This window comes from Colossoma macropomum, unplaced genomic scaffold (genome assembly GCF_904425465.1).
Source record: "Colossoma macropomum unplaced genomic scaffold, Colossoma_macropomum, whole genome shotgun sequence".
NCBI lineage: Eukaryota > Metazoa > Chordata > Actinopteri > Characiformes > Serrasalmidae > Colossoma > Colossoma macropomum.
Window position 1 is genome coordinate 28,459,002 of NW_023494803.1, and position 21,173 is coordinate 28,480,174.

Sequence of the window (21,173 nt, forward strand, 5' to 3'; positions counted from 1 at the left end):
CTTCTACTACAACGTGTTAATTTGTATGTCCTCTCGCTGTCTCTCTTACGTGCACATGCACACAGGAAATGGAGGAGTTGGTTAAAGAGAAGGAGAGAGAGGTGGAAAGAGTAGAAGAGCAGGCCTGTGCTCTTGTCCAGAACAAGACAGATGAGGCCTGTGCTGTTGTGATGGAAATTCTCCAGGCACTGAATCACACCTGGGCCAACCTTGATCACTTAGTATGTTATTTTTCTGATATTTAACTTTACGGTCTTTTAAGAATGTTTATAGGTGATTGGTGTATGTGTGTGTTATAATAAAACTAGCAAGTGTGCTTCACAGATAGGACAGTTGAAGATCAACCTGAAGTCAGTACTGGATCAGTGGAGCCAGTACAAAGTGGCAGCTGAGGAGATTAACAGCTACCTGACAGAGGGGAGGTACTCTGTGTCTCGCTTCCGCTTGCTCACTGGATCTCTGGAGGCAGCACAGCTCCAGGTGGACAGTCTACAGGTATATGTCACAGAAACCTCTGTCTGGGCTCTACCCCATCCTGGATCTGCCCTATTTGATTATTCTGACTTGTGTCTTGGTTAGTCATCTGACGGTACATTCAGAAACTTTGACAATGTCTTCTTAATTCCCAAAGAGTAGTTGGAACAGTGCATGTCCGTGTTCAGCAATGTTAAATATATAAGTATGTACAATAAGCTTTGTATGTAGCATTTTGTTGCAATGTAAATGATCTGTATCTGTCACTGTATAAATCTCTCGCTTTGTAAAAGAAGTGCCATGCTGCCCCTTATTGTTTGTTGTACTGCAACAGTTTCTGAGCAAGTGTGCATGCACATTCAGAAAATTCAGATAATTCAGATAAATGATTATTAGTGATTTGTTCAATCATAGTGACAGTAAAAGGTGACTGATGTATATTTGTATTCATAGGTGTGCTCAGGGTGGTAGTTTGTGACAAACAAGATACGAATGTACAAATTTTTGTCTGATTCTGCAATTTTAACTAAAAAAAGTTTTTTTGTCTTTGTGTCATCTTATTATTTAAAGTTAAATTAACTCAAAATTTTAAAGGCAATCTGTCAACTAACTTTTTTCAGTTACATTTTTTTTTTTGTTTTTTGTGGAGTCTTCTCTTTACACATCAAATGTAATAACGGCATTGAGAAAGCTTATTAATTATATATTAGATTATCTGGCAGTTTAGCTGATTAAATGCAGAAATCCTCCTATTTTTCCTTTATTATTAAAGAGTTAACTATCGATTTGCCAGCAAAATTGGTGCTAGATTGACAAGCACCTTTGTTTCTGTTCTTGTAGGAGATTTGTAGAGACCCCATCAATACAACTGCTTCATACGTACTTCCACCTATCTCTACCTTATTGCAGCATGGCTTTAATACTGTGAAAAAATGCATTGTGGTTTCTGTTATCCATGTGTCAGAATCTGCAAGAGCAGCTGGACAAGCAGGAGAGCAGTCTGAGAAAGTTTGGAGCCATCACCCATCAACTGCTAGAGGAATGCCACCCATCTGTGTCTGACTCACTCAATAATGCTCTCAAAGACATCAATGCCAGGTAGGAAACTGCTGACCAATCAGACACTGTAACATTCTCAGAGCAGACCTGTATCTGTATATATATATGTGCTATATGTGTAAATGTGTGTGTGTTATTCAGGTGGAACAGCCTATTAGAAGAGATAACGGAGCGTCTGAAGAGCAGTAAAGCTCTACTGCAGCTGTGGCAGAGCTATAAGGATCTGTATGAACAGTGCAACAGCAATATCCAGAATCTGGAGGAGAGAGCAGAGCAGCTGCTAAAAACTGCCAGCAGGAAGGACATCTCAGAGGAGGAAGTATCCACCTGGATTCAAGACTGTAGTGTATGAGAAACATATCTCCTCTACCTTTTTTGTCTAGCTGTACTTAAATCAATATAGTTCTGATTAATGATGAACTCACTGGTGGTCGTAATTATCTTTTTCTCTATAGTACATATCATAAGTATGTTGTTGCGATTCAAAACTGTAGGTAGGTTTGTGAATATGTTAAGTAGGTAGGTAAAAATTTTCAGATATACAATCATTCTTAAAATCACTAAGTATGACGACTCTTTCCGTTTATCCTTACAACTCTAGAGATATTTATTATTTTATTATTTGCGTGATTTACATTACACTTATTTAATTGTAATTACACTTATTTAAATGCAAGTACATAGTTACTTACATAGTTATGGAATGAATTACATTTGATATTCAATTTAAATTCTACAACAATAGGCTCAAGTCTGCACTTTTGGTGTTTTTCTCTTTGTTTAATTGTCAAGGAAACAGGTAAAAATGTAAGCTTAGAGCAGGGGTCACTAATCTTTAACACAAAGGGCTAGTGTGAGTGCAGGCTTTCATTCCAATCAATAAGAATTTGTATGAGCAGGGCAGCGCCAGCATCCAGAGCCCAGAGGAGAGAGTGGTGCAACTGCTAAAATCCCCCAATATCTCAGAGGATTCCCTTGATTAGTCTGTTGGTCTGATTCTTGTAAGAGTTGAGTGGTTGTATGAGGTGTGCTTCTTCTTGGCTGGAATGAAAACCTGCAGCCATACTGGCCCTGTGTGGATAAGATGGGTGATCCTGGTTTGGATTTTAGAAAATGTGCACTTTGGACAGAGTTTCTCCACTTGCTTCACTGAGCTACCTGTGAGAAATAACTAACATCTAAATAAGGCATGCTTTTGTCATTGCTCTTGGTTATAACTTAGTTCTAAGGGTTAACTCTTTTTATGTGCTGAATATATGGTTTGCTTCCATCAGGAATTGCTGCGTTCACAAGCCCCAGTGCAGGCCTCTCTGCAGGTCCTGCTGGAGTTGGGTGAGCAGCTGAAACAGCAGGTGGACACTTCAGCTGCAGCATCCATCCAGTCAGATCACCTGTCTCTGTCCCAGCGCCTCAGCTCCATGGAGCAGGGCCTCAGCCGACAGCAGGCCGCTCTCCAGGTCAGACCTTTTAAGCTTAAGAAAGTAGTAATAAAAGGCTATGTAGGCGTTACCTGTTGTAAAAGTTCTGTGGGCGTATTTCTTTACTCACAGGCAGGAGTGCAGGACTATGAGACCTTCAATGAGCAGCTGGACACTCTGGGCCGGTGGATAGTTGAGGCTGAGGAGGCTCTGAAGGGTCAGGATCCGAATGGCTCTTCTGACCAGTCAATTATTCAAGACCGTATGGAAGAGCTAAAGGTACTCCACAACAGCCTTAGTAAAAAGAGACCATTGATTATTCACATACCAGAAATATTATTCATATGTTTCAAATTTAATTAATATTTTCCTGTCAAGATGCAAATTATTTCAGCCATAATGCAGCAGTTTAATCAGTTTGTGTCTATGTATTTGTACAGAGGCAGATGCTAAAATTCAGCAGCATGGCACCAGACCTGGAGCGCCTCAATGAACTGGGCTACAGACTGCCCCTCAATGATTCAGAGATCAAACGCATGCAGAACCTGAACAGGAGCTGGGCCACCACTTCAGCCCAAACCACTGAGAGATTCAGGTGTGACTGCTTTACCAAGCTGTAATGTAGTAGTAGTGAAACATAGTTATTATTTTCCGTAAAAAGGTAAAAATGCTATTACCTTTAACAGCAGGTGATTCGATTTCTTGTAGCATTGTTAAGTTGTAAAGTTGGATTATATCTCTTAGTTAATGCTAGTGTCTGCTCAGAACCCCTGTCTAGTCTAGCTTTATGATTTTACAAAAATTATGTTTTCATCTGTAGTAAGCTGCAGGCCACTCTGCTGCAGCAGCAGACATTCCTGGAGAAGTGTGAGACGTGGATGGAGTTTCTGGTACAGACAGAGGAGAAGCTGGCTGTGGAAATCTCTGGAAACTTCCAGAGCTTGATGGAGCAGCAAAGAGCCCATGAGGTGCATCTGCATAATGCCAGCGGCATCATATCTAATGACACAGACTGTTTACTTTGGATTGTGTCCTGAATTTTTTATGTGGTTATGTTTTGCACTGTAGTTATTCCAGGCAGAGATGTTCAGCAGACAACAGATCCTTCATTCCATCATCAGTGATGGACAGCGCATGCTCGAGCAAGGACAGGTGGATGACAGGTAAGTTCAGCCATAAGAATATCATATTCACTTTTAGTTTTATGGAATAATTTCGTCAGCACTGAAGCTCGGACGTTCAGGTTTGCAGGTAGTATTTTGTTCAGCCAGCATATGCTGTGTTCCTTTACAGAGATGAGTTCAAGCTGAAGTTGGCTCTGCTGAGTAACCAGTGGCAAGGGGTGGTGCGGCGGGCGCAACAGCGGAGGGGCATTATAGACAGCCTAATCCGCCAGTGGCAGCGCTACAGGGAGATGGTGGAGAAGTTACGGAAATGGCTGGCAGAGGTCTCACGTCAGACTGAGGCTCTACAGCCTGGAGCTCCAGTACCCCTGCAGCAGGCCCGAGCCATGCTGGATGCTGTCCAGGTAAACAGAATCACACCTCATGCCTGTTCAAAGTGCTTTCACATTATGGTTAATGTTGGGCTTTATTCCTCAATGTTTCATTTCATCATTTAAAAAGCACACACTTTCATTGATATGAAGCACCACTCTTCAGACCTCTGGTGCTTTTTTTGCCTGTTGTCATCTCCACAACCTAAAACATTGTTACTCTGATCAGAGGTTAGTAGGCACAGTGTTCATTTCTGGGTCATTAGGGAAAACAAACAAAAGCATAACAGAAAAATGGTTGCCCTCTTAACCGTCATTCATCTATTTTATCAAGAGCTCTGAAGGTCATAAAAATATTTAAAGAGAGTTATTGAAAATCTATTAGTTTTAGTTAGTAGAAGTGGCACTCAGTTATATTTTGATGCATAAAAATAAAAAAAAAATAAGGTGATAGGTACTGCTAGCTACCTAACATGAAGAATATACAGAGTTGTGGGTGGGGTTGTTTGGCACATCACAACCATTTTTTATTTACATTAAATGCTGCACATATACTAAATAGCATACTAACTTACTAACTAACTAACTGACTGACTGACGGACTGAATATTAAACTAACTAACAACTCAAACTCAGTACTGTACCATAATAATGCAGTAAAAGAAAAAAGTATTAAAGTGCCAAGTTTTGTATTTCTTATTGTCATTGTTCTTATGCACTCATTCATTCATTCATTAATTGATTGATTGATTGATTGATTGATTGATTGATTGTGCCAGCCACCACCATATTGGATCTGGTTAGCACTACATAAGTTTAGTCATGAATGCACAATTTCAGCCCCCTTGCCTGTACTTGCATACTTATGTGTGGTTTTGGGCCTTTTACTTCACATATACCCAATTTATGACTACAAAAATATATGCATTCATATGCAATATATGCATGTTTTAACCTCATGATTTGGCGCCCCCTGCTTGCTATCTCTGTCCTTTTAGTTGAAGGAGAAGGTGCTGCAGAGGCAGCAAGGCAGTTACATCCTGACGGTGGAGGCTGGCAGGCAGTTGCTTCTGTCTGCAGACAGCCGAGCTGAGGCATCACTGCAGGAGGATCTGCTCAACATCCAGGAGCGCTGGAGACATGCTAACCTCTGCCTGGAGGAGCAGAAGAGAGAGCTGGCTGTCCTGCTCAGGGTACAGTCCTATAAGTTATAATATTATTCTGCTTATTCTCATGATATTACACTGTAGAAAGGTTCCTGAAGTTCCTGAAAGTCATAAAACAGAAAGAGCATAGGCCAAACTAAGGCTGTTTGGTTGTTTATGTGCAGGACTGGGAGAGATGTGAAGAAGGCATTGGTGGGTCTCTAGAGAAACTGCGGTCTTTTAAGCGGCAGCTCTCTCAGCCTCTACCAGATCACCATGAGGAACTGCAAGCTGAACAGATGCGATGCAAGGTAGTGCACACTACCATATGAAGGATAGTTCACAGAATTCAGTCTGAACACAGCTGGTGTTAGTGTGTGACCATAGTTCCATATTTATATTATAACTACTAAATGAATTAGAGGTCTGCTTGCTTTTTTGAATGCCTTTCGTACATACAGTGCTCTGTGTTATGTCTAGGATACTAATTTGGTGTCTTTTTATGGTCTTAAGCTGAGAGGGCATGATGAAGTTAGATGGAATCTTAATCTTAAGTAAATCTAGTTACAAATTTAATACTTATTACTTATTTATTACTTTAATATCTAATCTCTAAATGGATTGAAGTTAGATGGAAATTTAGTTAAGCAGGTGTTGAAACTGTATTACAGTATTCCTGCATATCTTGACACTGACCACAGTGAGAATGGTAGAAGTGCTAGGATATTTGATGCCACCATGGAAACAGGACCCAATTATGATCTAATGAGACAAGGATGTTTTGAGTCACACCGACAGTGACAGAGGAATTACAATATCAAATGCCTAAACTCTCTTTGCAAAAACTTAATATTTTGCAAAATACATTATGCATTGCTTTGTAGTAAATATATCCATAATATTCCAGTTGTTCTCTTAAATGCAGGACCTGGAGAGCACTTTTGATGGCTGGACAGAGGACTTGGCTCATCTGACTGTGCTGAGAGAGTCTCTCTCCAGCTACATTAGCCCTGAGGACCTGTGTGTGCTGCAGGAACGCATTGAACTGTTACATCGCCAGTGGGAGGAGATTTGCCACCAGGTACAAAACTGACATGCCTCTCTTATGTAAGAAATTCAATGAGAATAATAATAAATTTGACATTCATTAAAACGCAGCTAAAAGTGCTTTACAAAGAAAGAGATGAATAAAAAACTGCATAAGAGAAGAACAAACAAATAGTAAAACAATAATAATAATAATGGAATGAGCAAAACAGGGTATTTATATAATATAAATAAATCTAAATATAATTATAAATAATAAAATGGGCAGTGATACAATTGAATCTAGAGAAAAGCTAAAATAAAAATGTTTTCTGTTTTCAGCTTTTTTTTAATGTTGCTTACTGTGGAAGCTTCACATTTGTATGCTTTTTAATGCTGTGAAAAAAGCCCTACAAACATTATGTATATATATATATATATATATATATATACAAGTATTATAAAGTTGAAATTATATGTAAACGTATAAATGATTTTAGATATCAAAAGAACGTGTTTTTTCAGTGACAGTCTGACAGTCTGAGTTGTCAGTTGGTGGTGCTGTCGCACAATAGTTGTGATCTGTTTATCGACTGTGTTGTATATTTATTATTGAAAAGTTACTGTAAGGAAATGTAGAGAAGCTTTGATTTTCCTGAAATGTGTCGTCACTGGAGACACAATGCCTCTCTCTTGTGTGAGTCGAATGCAGCCATCAAGTTTGAGTTTAAATATTGTAAAGGTTGTGTTTAGAAGAGTAATTAGTTCTGAGACTGAAACTCATATGCAAAACAGAAGGCTTTCCTGTCAGTTTGCCTGCGCCGCATCCTGTGCGTGAGTCTATAGACCACAGGATGTGTGCAAGCTTTTCATATCATGGCAAGAACAGGTAATGATTCAGTGCCGTCTTCACTTTTTCTTACACAATTACGAGTACATTTTGTCTCAAATCTTTCGGTACCTGCTTTTTCTGATTTCTTTTGCTTCTTTGCTGCCGTTGTATAAGTATGTATGTTGGACAGTAATGCAGAAATAATATGTCACTGAAGAAGCAGGCCTCACATTGGTGACTGTACAGACTGTACTGCTTATGTAGATGCCTTTATTTTTGTGTCTCTGTGTGCAGTTATCTCTGCGCAGACAGCAGGTGAGTGAGAAGCTGAATGAATGGGCCATCTTTAATGAGAAATACAAAGAGCTATGTGAGTGGCTCACTCACATGGAGAGCAAGGTCTCCCAGAATGGCGACATCAGCATTGAAGAGATGATCGAGAAACTCAGAAAGGTAAGCTAAAAGAATCTTTGGCATATTAAAAAAAAATGGCATTCATTTCCTTTGTAGCAAAAACAGCAGTGATACAGTTATAAGGCCAGAACTCACACCTAGTAAAGAAGCTGTTACTGTTGCTGTTATCGGTCACTATCTGCTTTCAGCTATCTACTTGTGATCACAGTTTATTGCCTTGGCACAGTCCCAGCTCCTAACAGTGCCAACAGTGTTGCCTTCTGTTTATCTCTATGTGTTTTTCCCCTCAGGACTATCAGGAGGAGCTAGCGGTGGCACAGGAGGATAAGCAGCAGCTGCAGCAGATGGGGGAGCGTTTGGTCAGGGCTAGCCATGAAAGCAAAGCCTCAGAGATAGAGCACAAACTCAGCAAAGTCAGTGAGCGCTGGCAACACCTCGTCGACCTCATCAGTGCAAGGTATCAACACAGGCCTCTCTTAGCCTTCAGCGTGTGGGTGTACTTGTGGTTGGCACTGATCTGTATTTCTCATGCTTGTTCAAAGTAGTCAGATGTCTACAGTAGAAGAACCATTAACCATTAGATGTCTGCAGTTATTGTTGTTTTGCTGTACATTTAATTTACATTACATTTACGTTATTAATTATATAGTAATTACTTTTATTTTCTGTATCAACAAGTTTGTGTTCACATTAGACTTTTTACCATTTGTCTTAACACCAAAAGCAATAGCATTTTTTTTCTACAAAACAATACTACGCACCAGAACTTTTCAAAGCCAAAATGCAATAAAACGCCTTCTGTGATGTTTTACTATTGACTGAAAGTTTAGAATCTGCACTTTTACCTGAAATGCACTTTTAGTGAGCTGCAAAAAACAAATGAACTATTTAAAGCTGAGTGCAGTTATTTTCCAAATTTGTTAGCTTTCATGGTCCTATGTTTACATTGCAACAAACTGAATGTGAATTGGGTACGTTTTTATCTGTTGGGCTGAGGCAAATATATGTAATAATATAACAATAATAATAATTTTTATTTATATAGCACCTTTAATGCCGGTGGCAGCTCAAAGTGCTTTACAGACAGGAGATAAAACATAGTTATACAAGAAATCATTAGTATTTATTTAGAATCAGAACAAAATGAAAAAGATCAAATTAGAAGATAAACACCACGAGACATAGAGTTTTAATTAAATGCTAAGTTAAAGAGATACGTTTTTAGATGCTTCTTAAAAGTGAGCACTGAGCTTGACTGTCTAATAAAAGGTGGAATTAAGTTCCACAGTTTAGAAGCATAATAACTGAACGAGTCTCTCCATGTTTTCTGTAATTTACAGAGGGTATCTGTAGAAGGCCACAATCTGCAGATCTTAGATTACGTGCCAGAACATAAACAGACAGACACTCTGTGATGTAAGCGGAGCGTTAAGGTCATTTTGAGCTTTAAAAACTAGTAGCGGAACTTTAAAATCTATCCTGAATGATACAGGCAGCCAGTGCAGTTCTTTTAAAACGGGAGTGATGTGATCTCTCTTTTTTGTTTTTGTTAGGATGCGCGCTGCTGCGTTTTGTACAAGTTGTAAGGGATGTGTAGTTTTCTTAGGAAGTCCAGTAAGAAGAGCATTATAGTAGTCAAGTCTGCTTGTGACAAATGCATGAACAAGTTTCTCTGCGTTGCTCTGAGAGTGAAAAGGCCGAACTTCAGCGATATTTCTCAAATGATAAAAAGTTACTTTCATGATTTAGTTGTAGAAACTTTTGCAACATCCACTGAGAAATATCTGACACACAGCTGGTTAGTCTTGATCTTCAGAAGGAATAGAAATGTATAGCTTTGTGTCATCAGCGTAACTATGAAAATTTATGCTATGCTTCCTAATGACATCACATGACATGTAAATAAAGAAAGCAGAAAACAGATAGGACACTTAAGACACTTCACAGGTTTACAAAAACAACAAAAGTTTTAACGCCTGACTGGTACTATAACACCGTTAGAGTGAAGCTGTAAGAATGTTTTTATGAGCTCGAGCTATGTCTGTCATCCATTGGGTACTACTAAAATTGACGGCTGTGAAGCAAGATACCTAATCAGCTTTATTGATGACTTAAGGCTTGTGCTTAAAAGACAATTATTTATATGACAATTAATCGCAAGCTAACTTTTCACAATTGTGACCAGCCTAATTACTGCTAATATCTCTGACCTTTGAAGGTTAAACTCTTCTAGTGGTGTTGCATGGTGCAACATGCCTGTGCTCAATGCTTCTGTGTGTTATCAGGGCGAAGAAACTGAGGGAGACTCTGGTGGCTGTGCAGCAGCTGGATAAGAACATGAGCAGTCTGCGCTCCTGGCTGGCCCACATTGAGACTGAACTGTCGCGTCCGATTGTCTATGATACCTGCGACTTTCAGGAGATCCAGAGGAAACTAGACCTGCAACAGGTGTGTGCACATGGATTCTTGCACACACACACACCTGCCATCCCCCCTTGAGGTGATACTGATAACATGCTCGCTCATATCATATTCTGCGTGTTGTCTGTTTAGGAACTGCAGAGGGACATAGAGAAGCACAGCACAGGTGTGGCTTCTGTGCTGAACCTGTGTGAGGTACTGCTGCATGACTGTGATGCCTGTGCCACAGATGCGGAGTGTGACTCCATCCAACAGGCCACACGCACCCTGGACCGCCGCTGGAGGAGCATCTGCGTCATGTCCATGGAGAGAAGGCTGAAGTATGACTGCTGAACCTGAGAGCTCTCTTCATATTAAAAACCTAGTACCTACCTGAAATATCATAACAACTGCTTAGCAGCAACCAAGCAACCATCCATAATACCATAGAAAACAACTAGCAACACGCTTTCAATCGCCTGGAATACCGTCTAGTAATTCACTGGCAACCCCATGCAACACCATAGTAATACTTGAGCTACGCAGTCACCTTGCATTTTTTTCAGGATATGCACTTTTCAAATGAATTATATTTTGACTTCTTGTTGAGTTTATCACAGGCCTATCAGGAATTAGCTGCGTTAGCAGTTACAGGGTAGCATGTATAACCATAAACTTTAATAAAAGCTCAGGCATTTTTCCTTGTTTTGCATGTAGTGCCTGAATATTAAACCTTAGAATGTGGGCAAAGAAGCTTAAGGAGTTAATGCATTTTTTTTCCTTTTTTCTTTCTTTCTCATAGGATTGAGGAAACATGGCGACTCTGGCAGAAGTTTCTTGATGACTTCTCTCGCTTTGATGAGTGGCTGACAATGTCAGAGAGGACAGCTGCCTTGCCAAACTCCTCTGGCGTGCTGTACACAGTGGCCAAGGAGGAGCTAAAGAAGTTTGAGGTGTGACTCAGACCAATATTTTGTGTTGTATCTTATTATGCCCTTGTTCCGTGGTCTTCATTAACCAAGGGCATTTAATAATAACACCATTCTCTTTAACAGGCCTTCCAGCGGCAGGTGCATGAGAGCCTTACCCAGCTGGAGCTGATAAATAAGCAGTACAGACGGCTGGCCCGCGAGAACCGCACTGATGCAGCATGTCGGCTGCGGGAGATGGCCCACGACGGAAACCAGCGCTGGGATAACCTGCAAAGACGAGTGGCCTCTATTCTTCGCCGCCTCAAGGTAAATATAACTATTATGTCTTTTTAGGTGGCAACCCATGATCTATAGGTTTTAATTTTACATAATTAATAATTCTGTTGCGTACAACTACAACACAGTAATAAATAACATTTAAATATTAATGTAAATATCACTTATGACATTTTAGGTTAAATATTAGCATAATATTGAGGAATTCAATTTTAAAGGTCAGTCTTAGAGCTGCGCCAACTTTAATTTGTTATTTACATTTTTTGGTTTCCTATTCATTCTGCAGCACTTTATTAGCCAAAGGGAGGAGTTCGAGACAGCTCGAGACAGCATACTAGTGTGGCAGACTGAGATGGACCTCCAGCTGACTAACATCGAGCATTTCTCTGAGTGTGATGTCCAGGCCAAAATTAAACAACTTAGGGTGAGCCTCTGTTCAGTCATTATCTGCATGGAATAGTTATTATGAAAATATTGATTTTACCTACACTGTCTTTGTTTTCACCTGTGCAGGCATTCCAGCAAGAGATCTCTTTGAATACAGCCAAGATTGAGCACATTTTCCACCAAGGCGAGGCCCTGATAGAGAAAAGTGAACCTCTGGATGCTGCTGTCATTGAAGAGGAGCTAGAGGAGCTCCAGCGCTACTGCCAGGAGGTGTTTGGACGAGTGGAACGCTACTATAAGAAACTCATCCGCCTACCGGTACAGCTAAAAACTTAATTCTCTTGTATGGTTGTGAAAAATAACTGTTTGATTCGGTTTTGTTTTAGTTTGTTGTGTCTTCAGCGGTTTTTACAAGGGCCCAACTAGTACATGTACATGTTTTCTTGACCAATGTACAGCATTTTCAAATGACCCTAAAGTGACAGCATTCATGAACTGTTGTCACTAGATCAACAATAGATATTCATATTTGATGAGAGCAGTTTGTATTTTCACAACCCTTCTTCTTGAGTTCATAACTTGAAAACCATATATAATATACCACCATACTTTTTTAATCATCAGCATATCTGATTCATTGTTGACCATATAAAATTCTGTAAGCTGATATTATTGGTTGTTAGAATTTTTAACTCCTTAAAATTAATATTGGTGACAAAATTTCTTTCAAGCTCTAGTTTTCACGGTATCTTGAATCATATCTTTTAGAAAGATGTATCTCATTTGTATTGCAGCTCACTGACGATGAGCAAGATGTCTCCTACTCGGATCGGGAGTTTGATTTAGACGAGCCGTGTGATGTGTCCAGCCTTCCATGGAGTGAGCGTCTGGGAGACGGTCTGCTCTCTCCGCTGCCCTCCTCCAGCCGCTCTGCCTCCCTGGCTGCCCCGCTACGGACAGAACGCTCAGGTCGAGACACCCCAGCCAGCGTGGACTCCATCCCCCTGGAGTGGGACCATGACTACGACCTGAGTCGTGGCTTGGAAAGCGCCAGCAGGGCTCTGGCTTCAGAGCATGGAGAAGAGGGCGAAGATGGAGCTTACCTTCAGGGGTCAGCTTCTGCACTCTCAGGTCAGTACTTCTCCCATAGCCTGCAGTCACAAATGCCTTTCAACAAATGTGTTAAGGTATAATACTGTTATTTTCCCTTTATTCCAGCTATAGTAGATCAGCAAAGGCATGTTTGGCGTATGATGTTTTATTTGGGCTAGCTATGAGGCAAATGTAGCTAGCAAGTAATTTAAGCTTATACAGCTAGTTGTCAAATTGTTTAGCAATATCTTTCAAAATAGATAGGCGTATGTGGTTTTCTACATTTGGGGTAAAGGCAAAATTACATTTTTATTTACATTATTATTGCTTTAAAATACAAGAACTAGTGCTAGTTGCAGAGATTCATAATTGTGGCTGCCATATAGCTGGAGATAGGAATGGTAATAAAACCAGTTCTCAGACCAAGCCTAATTAAAGAACTTGAATGTAATTGATTTAAAACTTTAGTGCTAGGTTACTTGCATGATCCAGTGTAGGTGGATTTTCAGAAATGATTTGTGTCAGATAAACAAAAAGGAGGGTACCTTAAAATGAACATTTTAAGATATGCCACCAAAACTATACTGTATGTATTGCATTGTATATGTCTCTTTCCAGATGTAGAGATTCCAGAGAGCCCTGAGGCATATGTAAAACTAACAGAGCAAACACTGAGGTCCACATCTGGTAGGCACTAGTAGCCACAGCATGCCATAATGCTGAGGCACATAACCCCCTCCAAATGAGAGATTCACTCACAGCCTGCTGCTTGGGACTATTTTCAGTTTCTACTCACCAGCTGGCACAGAATCTAGTCACTGCCGTTACCTGCAGCAGTTTCTAACCTCCTTTACTTATTTTGTTCTGGGTTGCTTTACACACTTCTGTCTAATGCATGTAGTGCTGTAGTTTGTAATTAGAATAGACTGATGCTTATATTGAGTTGACTACATTTTGCATTAGTAACTGGTAACTGAGAGCACTGAGTCTTCTGTTTTCTAAGGGTGTTTTTCTTTTATATATGTGTGTTTTTGTATTTTAATACCTGGGTATTATTCACAATGCATTACATCTAAAGTAACTTCAAATTTAAGAACAATCAGGTAGAGGTAACCAGACAACAAATCTAAATATTGAATTCTAAGAAATTTCCAAAGGAAAGATTTGCTTTGGTGGTGAACTGTTCTGAATAATGCCCATAAACATTTATGTGACTTCTGTTGGAGATTAAGTGTCTCCTCCATGTAACTCACAAAGCATGACTTGCAGCAGTGAAAGTAATGCACAATTCTTTTGAAAGGATCAATAGAGGCTTCAGTGGGCTGTTACTGTCCCAGTGCCAGATCCGATACCTTTTAGACTCAGATGGTAACTGTTTTTGCAGGGGAAGCAGCGTCTCTGGAGACTCACTTTAGACAACTGGCCAAAGCCCTGGATACCAGCCGCTTCCACCTGCAGCAGACCGAGAACATCATCCGCAGCCGCACGCCCACTGGCCCTGAGCTGGATGCCTCCTACATGGGTTATGTGAGTCCTTCAGGGTCTCTAGCAAAGAGTGCAGAGTCTAAGAAATGTAGCTACTGGTTCTTGAAAGTGGTAATAAACCACAGTAAGATTATCTAGATAGCTGACTGGGTCTGTCACTGTCTGCTGCACCTTATCTAAACTTTGTCTTGAATTCTCTTAGCGAAGTGGATGAGTTATTTGTCTGGCTTGTGCAGATGCGGTTGCTTGGGGAGTGCCGTGGCAGTATTGACACAGTGAAGAAGGTCGGTTATGAGCTGAAGGACGCGGAAGACAAGCTGGCAGGCTTTGCGAACCCCAACAACTCAGAATCGCAGACTTCAGGTACTCATAAAATGCTATAACATACCATAGTCTCTGAAGTAATGCTTCTATTTTATTTATCAGTTATTTGCTTAAGATTTAAGGGTTTAAGATGATTTAGCATTATGCCTAATCAGTAATATTCAGCTGCTTTCTAAGTCATATTGTATAGTGTTGTACAGTCTGCTGTGCACCTGTTCATCTACTTTCATTTCTGGTTTGTGGCCTGTGCTGTAAGCTGTTCCTCTCTGTCTGTGCCCTGCAGGTGTGATTGAGCGCTGGGAGCTACTGCAGGCTCAGGCTCTCAGTAAAGAGTTGCGCATGAAGCAGAACCTGCAGCAGTGGCAGCAGTTCAACTCAGACTTGAACAGCATATGGAGCTGGCTCAGTCAGGCTGAAGAGGAGCTGCAGCAACAGCGGACGCTGGACGTCAGCACAGACATACAGACCATCGAGCTGCGCATCAAGAAGCTCAAGGTGAGCCATGCTAGACTGTTCTGCTGGAAACAACCATTTATTTCACACAGTAACACAGCTACATTACGTTAGACCTTTTCCTCATTTTTAGTAATATTAGACATGATTAACAAAAGAGACTTCAAGCATCTAGTTGATCTTCCAGTATGCTGTCTGTAACCGAGTTTTACCTTCCTGTCCAGGAGCTGCAGAAGGCTGTGGATAAGCGGAAGGCCATAGTGCTGTCCATAAACTTGTGCAGTTCTGAGTTTGTACAGTCGGACACTGATGAGTCACGGGAGCTGCAGGGCCGACTGAAAGAGATGAATAACCGCTGGGAGCGGCTGACCAGCTCTCTGGATGAATGGAGGAGCTCTCTGCAATATGCATTAATGCAGTGCCAGGCAAGTTTGTTAGCTGTTGTTGCAGACTTACGGGATATTTCAACAAGCTTTTTCACAACATATATAAAAACGTGATTTTAATAGGTACAAAGGAGGTTTTTCTTACTGGAGGTATCTCAAATGATACAACTATTATTGTTATTTTATTACTTATAATTCATGATTACACAGTTAAGTGCATAGTTAGGTACATGATCAATTGCATCGGTTTTAATGTCGGACACTAATAGTGGCATGACAAAAACAAAGAACTTTTGATCCAATTCAAATAATAAAAATTTCTGGTTTTGTTTACAAACACAAATGGGGTGCCAAATTTTCAGTAGAATTTGTCTGCTTACTTTAATAAGCTATAAGTGAGAAATTATTAATATACCTATTAGTTGGAATTAGAAATAATTAGAATGTTATATATAACGTTGTTGTTGTTGTTCCCAATGATAACTCTTTTTTAAGGACATTATCAAGTTAACTGTGTTCAAAACTGACAGTGGATTCTATACCCACTTATTCTGCAGGACTTCCATGAAATGAGTCATGGTCTACTGCTGTGGCTAGAGAATATTGACCGCAGGAGGAATGAAATTGTACCTATCGATTACAGTCAGGATGCTGACACCCTGCAGGAGCATCACAAAACCCTCACAGTACGTGTCCTTCATTTTTCAATTTTGATGTGCCCTTTATGTGTTCTTGTAAATCTAATTCAGGACAAACTGAAGCACTGGCTATGGGTTGTTGCTGATTTGTCTTTCCAGCAAATTCGTCGGGAGCTGCTTGACTCCCAGCTGAAGGTGGCCTCCTTGCAGGACATGTCCCTGCAGCTGCTGGTCCACTCAGAAGGCAGTGACTGCCTAGAGGCCAAGGAGAAGGTGCATGTCATAGGGAACCGACTTAAGCTGCTGCTGAAAGAGGTGACACGAGACATCCGAGAGCTGGAGAAGACCCTGGATATCACCAGCAGTCAGCAGGTTGGTGCATGAACTAGGCTGGTGAAATATTAGACAATGGAATTAATAATGGGGAGCCAGAACCATGATGTCATAAAGTTCTAAATACATGTATTACCTGTTTTCTGATAAGCAAAACTGTAATCATAATAATATCTCAGAATTTTGACATACTTAAATCTAAATGTAATTCTGTATGATTCCTTCATATATTACTTGTTCTGTGAGGAATAAACTTATATTAGAATCTAGTAAAATCTGTATAATCTAAAGATAATTTACTTACTTACATCTGTCCACTAAAGGCTACTTTTTATTGATTTGAGAGAGGCATTGGAAGCAGGATGTAAGGGTGAGTTTTTAAAGTTTATTAAAAGGTACAAACACTACACAGATCAAAACACAGCAAGGACCACAAGAATATAAACCAGAAACTTTAACAAGACTGTGAAAGGGAAAATTGAGGCAAAGTAAATAACCGGCATGCAAAAACACTAAGAAAGACATAAGACTAGACAAAGGAGCGCTGGAACAAAACTAGACTAAATGCAGCTGGGAAAGGAGGGGTAACAACAGGTGGGCACACTAACGATAAGGCGGAACTAGGGCGGAAACAAGAGGAGACGCAGAAGGACTAACATAAAAACATGACCAAATGGATAGGAGATGGGCGTGGCAGCGGCAAGTCAGGGAGACCTTGCAGCTTGTTCCGGTAATCAGGGTTTAGGTTAAGGTTGTGTAATATAAAAGTCATTCTTACCTTCTTTCTTATTTATCTTTTTTCAGGATCTGTCATCTTGGTCATCTGCTGATGAACTGGACACGTCTGGTTCTCTGAGTCCTGTGTCTGGACGGAGCACTCCAAGTCGCCAGCGATCGGTAACAAATCAACCTAATGTTCTGTGGGGCTCTGCAAGGATGGAAGTATTTTGTCACGTTAAGGCGATAGTTTTTCACTTTTGCCCCAGTGTCCCTGGAACCTGGCCTACAGGCACGCTTGACACCTCAGTATATTTGCTCAGTGCCCCTCCAGATTCAGACAAGTCTATATGCCCATCCCGCATGCCCTCCTCCTTCAGAGATAAGAGCAGTTTAGCACTTGAGATTTGATTCCTCTTTTTGTGTTCACCTACCTTGATTGATTCAATCCCATTTTACACCTCTGTTCAAGTGATTTTCTCATCTGATGTGAACCACACCCCATGTTCCACTTTGTTTAGTTTTTCAACACATTTTCCTTCTGTTCATAGTCCCTCTAGATTCCTACACCTGTAATATCCAAAGAATACTGGTTCGTTCTGATGTTTTTATACTCAAAGCTGGTCAAATCTGAGCTCAATGTGATGAGCATGTGATGAGATCTAAAATGTATGGAATATGAAAGCTTGAAAATATTTGAGCTCATAATGAATTTATTTTATACATTCCTCTTAGAAATTTAGGTGGATTTTCTGCCATAATATGCTTTGAAGAACCAGTTTCTTTTTCTCCACAGAATTCTGCCCCATCCCCCCCCCACCCCATTTGATTTTGTTGCTGTCTTCTTTTTGGGTTTCTTTCATCGGTAGCTTTGTCTTTATTTGCCTGGACTGAAACATTCTTTCTTTCTTTTACCCCCCTGTTCATTGCAAACAGCCACGGGGCAAAAGTAGTCTGTCACAGCCTGGACCCTCTGTGAGCAGTCCACACCGCAGGTACCTGTCTACTGGTTTCTAGAACACTTGGAAGATAATGGAACTCAACCCATGACCTAACTGTAGACGCTGGCATCACTGGTTCTGGGTTGATCCCAAGTTTTACAAAGCTCCATGCCATTGACTAAAGGCCCGCTGCCCAGCCAGATCTCCAGTATCAACTTGAAGGCCAGTGACAGAACAAAGCTTTAGGCTCATGTCAATGGATTCCATCATCTTCTGTGATTCTAGACACTTAGGCTAGGGGTTTTAGACAGCTAACATGAGTGGGAGACCATGCACCAGAGAAAGACTTTATACTGCTCTAGGAGCTTATTCCAGTTAATTTCCAGAGTTTTCTGCTTATCCTTTGTGGCTGAAAAAAAACAATTAATATTGGCTATTTGCTGCTGAGCAACTCCTTCATCGTGCGCATAGCCAGCAAGCGTCTGCAATGAACAAAGCCTTGGCAGCTCTATCCAGCTCTCTTCCTCTCTTTCTTGTGTGTCACATCTCAATAACTAATCCACCATCTTCTTCCCCCTCCAATCTGCCATCTGTGGTTTGCTCCTCTCAAGTCTCCATTTGTGGAGTGTAGGAGGGCACATTTTATTCAGTCTAAGCTTACCTGAGTGGTGAACAGTCATCACAATTCAGAAAAAAAGGCTCAGTGACTGGGGCATGTGAAAAGGGAGGTCCTCAAATGCAGAGTTTGCAAAAAGCCGCATTCAGTCGAGTCCCAAAATGCAGGTTTAAGCTGCACAGAATGAAAAGTAAAGCCTCCTTTTGAACTTATTGTTCAGCATCTCAGTCTTGCTATGTAGAGATTTACTAGCTAGACTGAGATTTTGAACAACAATCCACTTCAGATTTCTGCAAGATGCTAGAACATGGCTGTAATGTTGCTACTTACTATATAATGTAAATAATGCACATGAATTATCCCTTAATTCAGTGATTAGATCAAATTCTTGCAGTCAAACAACATATGGCACTTCAGCTGCTTCCCCAGTAGAGCAGCTTCTGGGCAGCGCTCTCTTCTGTTGGCATGCATTGTAATAGCTCTGTAACAGTATGGCAAGAGGAACACTTTTTTGAGGTGGTCCTCTCTGCTCTTAATACCAGCAAGGCTTGCCTTTCTCTCAAGCTAACTGTCTATGTTAGCTAAAGTGTCCTCTGATGAAAAGTAGCACTGATGTATTCGGTAAGACAAAAAGGCAGTAATGAATTCTACATGAAGGTGCATGGACTTTATATTTAATCAGGCAAGTATGAATACTAAGTACAAAAAATAGTAAATACAAAAAATAGTTATAATATAAAGCATATTAAATATTCTCTGAAATCCAAAAGATGTTTAAATTGGACACAATTTTGTACACTTTTAAGTGGTGCCAAGGGATAAGGCTCTGTGCACTGTTAATGTTAATGCATTTACTTGATTCAAATGTTTGTCATTTCCGCTTGAATAAAATGTAATACATCAGCACAATTAAGACACATTTGGGTTAAAGTAATACATTTTATTGACATCAGCATATATATTTGAATCATGTAAGTTCAGTGCATTACCGTTTTCAGTGCAGGTAGCCCAGCTTACATAATAAATGTTGTATTTGAAAGTGCTGTCTGATCTGTTCTGTCCCTTGTGTGAGCAGGTCTCCCAGCGTCGCTGGATCCGTTTCCTCCCATTCTGAGGAGAGAGAGCCACGCTCCTGGTGCAGAACCTTCCTCCGACGAGTCCTTTGGGCCTCACTGCCTGTGCAGCTCCTGCTGCTGCTGCTGGTGGCCTTGGCCTGCCTGGTGCCTATGTCTGCAGAGGATTACAAATGTGCCCAGTCTAACAACTTTGCCCGCTCATTCCACCCTATGCTCAGCTACACCAATGGGCCTCCACCTATATGAGCTTGGGTTTGTATTAAAGAGTCCTCACAGATGCATTCTGGACAACTAACTTGTACCACTACATTAGCAGCCAAAGCCAATCATTAATGTGTCCTTGTATAGCTAGCTGCTGAGTCTGCTTGTGTCTCTGTAGATGTTCTAAAGAAGCTTATTGCACTGAAACCTAATACACTGTAAGACAGGTGGTTCTTAGTTATACACTATAAGACAGGTGGGCTGCTAGTGGTACTAATGAAGTTCTTCCAGTATCAAAAAAAGGACAAAAAGATATTTAACTGTATTTTTTACTGGATGGCACTGGATGTTAACTGGTACTGAGCAGTTGTCGTTCATGTCACCAGGCCTGAAGTTTCTTTTTTGTTTTTTTATATCATGAAAAGTATTGACATTTGATTTAATGCAAAGAATATAAGGTGAAATTGCTTATAACAAATGAAAACTTGTAAAATAACATTTAAAACTATATATTGCAACTATTTTTTATATGTATTTTTGGCATGTGGTAATCTTTTGCTTTTAAAGTTGTTTATCATTTATGGGATTTGTCATTGTTGAAGACTGATCTTAATTTTAACTAACTTACTGTAATCAACTTACATGTAATGAAAAATACAGTATTGTCTGGAAAAGCACTATCATGATATTTATCCATGTACAGTTTGCTAAGGCCTAAGAAACCTTTGCACTGAAAACAAAGACAGTATACACATAATGTGCTTAGTGGTATTTTTTGTAATAATGCGAAAGTATACAAACAAAAATTAAATTCAATGGCATTGATATTTGAGGATTCTTCATTTGGTGTGAACAGAGTTAAACAACAGTCGGTTCATTTTTAACCATCAAAACTTTACTTTAGTAACTTATTTCCAGTCATGTAATTCCACTCCCACCTTACTACTTAAACATAATATCAGGATGATTAAAGACATTTTCTTGGTGCATAATACATAACAATAACAGACAAGTGCCACATTTAAAACATACGATCAAGAACTATGAGTAAAA

General features: G+C 40.2%; 1 protein-coding gene across 1 annotated transcript in view; it reads left to right on the top strand.

The window, feature by feature from the left end:
* Positions 1-20,947, top strand: part of syne1b (spectrin repeat containing, nuclear envelope 1b) — a 93,782-nt gene extending 72,835 nt beyond the window's left edge. The window contains 32 exon segments of the mRNA XM_036593960.1: positions 66-221; positions 325-495; positions 1,439-1,572; positions 1,675-1,879; positions 2,808-2,990; positions 3,084-3,230; positions 3,392-3,546; positions 3,772-3,919; positions 4,020-4,114; positions 4,245-4,479; positions 5,445-5,639; positions 5,777-5,902; positions 6,517-6,672; positions 7,744-7,902; positions 8,154-8,320; positions 10,149-10,311; positions 10,417-10,604; positions 11,066-11,216; positions 11,319-11,501; positions 11,758-11,895; positions 11,985-12,176; positions 12,653-12,989; positions 13,569-13,637; positions 14,335-14,477; positions 14,672-14,798; positions 15,043-15,254; positions 15,437-15,637; positions 16,156-16,284; positions 16,396-16,608; positions 17,374-17,466; positions 18,223-18,281; positions 19,919-20,947. Coding sequence (XP_036449853.1) covers positions 66-221; positions 325-495; positions 1,439-1,572; positions 1,675-1,879; positions 2,808-2,990; positions 3,084-3,230; positions 3,392-3,546; positions 3,772-3,919; positions 4,020-4,114; positions 4,245-4,479; positions 5,445-5,639; positions 5,777-5,902; positions 6,517-6,672; positions 7,744-7,902; positions 8,154-8,320; positions 10,149-10,311; positions 10,417-10,604; positions 11,066-11,216; positions 11,319-11,501; positions 11,758-11,895; positions 11,985-12,176; positions 12,653-12,989; positions 13,569-13,637; positions 14,335-14,477; positions 14,672-14,798; positions 15,043-15,254; positions 15,437-15,637; positions 16,156-16,284; positions 16,396-16,608; positions 17,374-17,466; positions 18,223-18,281; positions 19,919-20,165 — 5,277 coding nt within the window. The 3' untranslated portion in view covers positions 20,166-20,947.
* Positions 20,948-21,173: the final 226 nt, after the last annotated feature.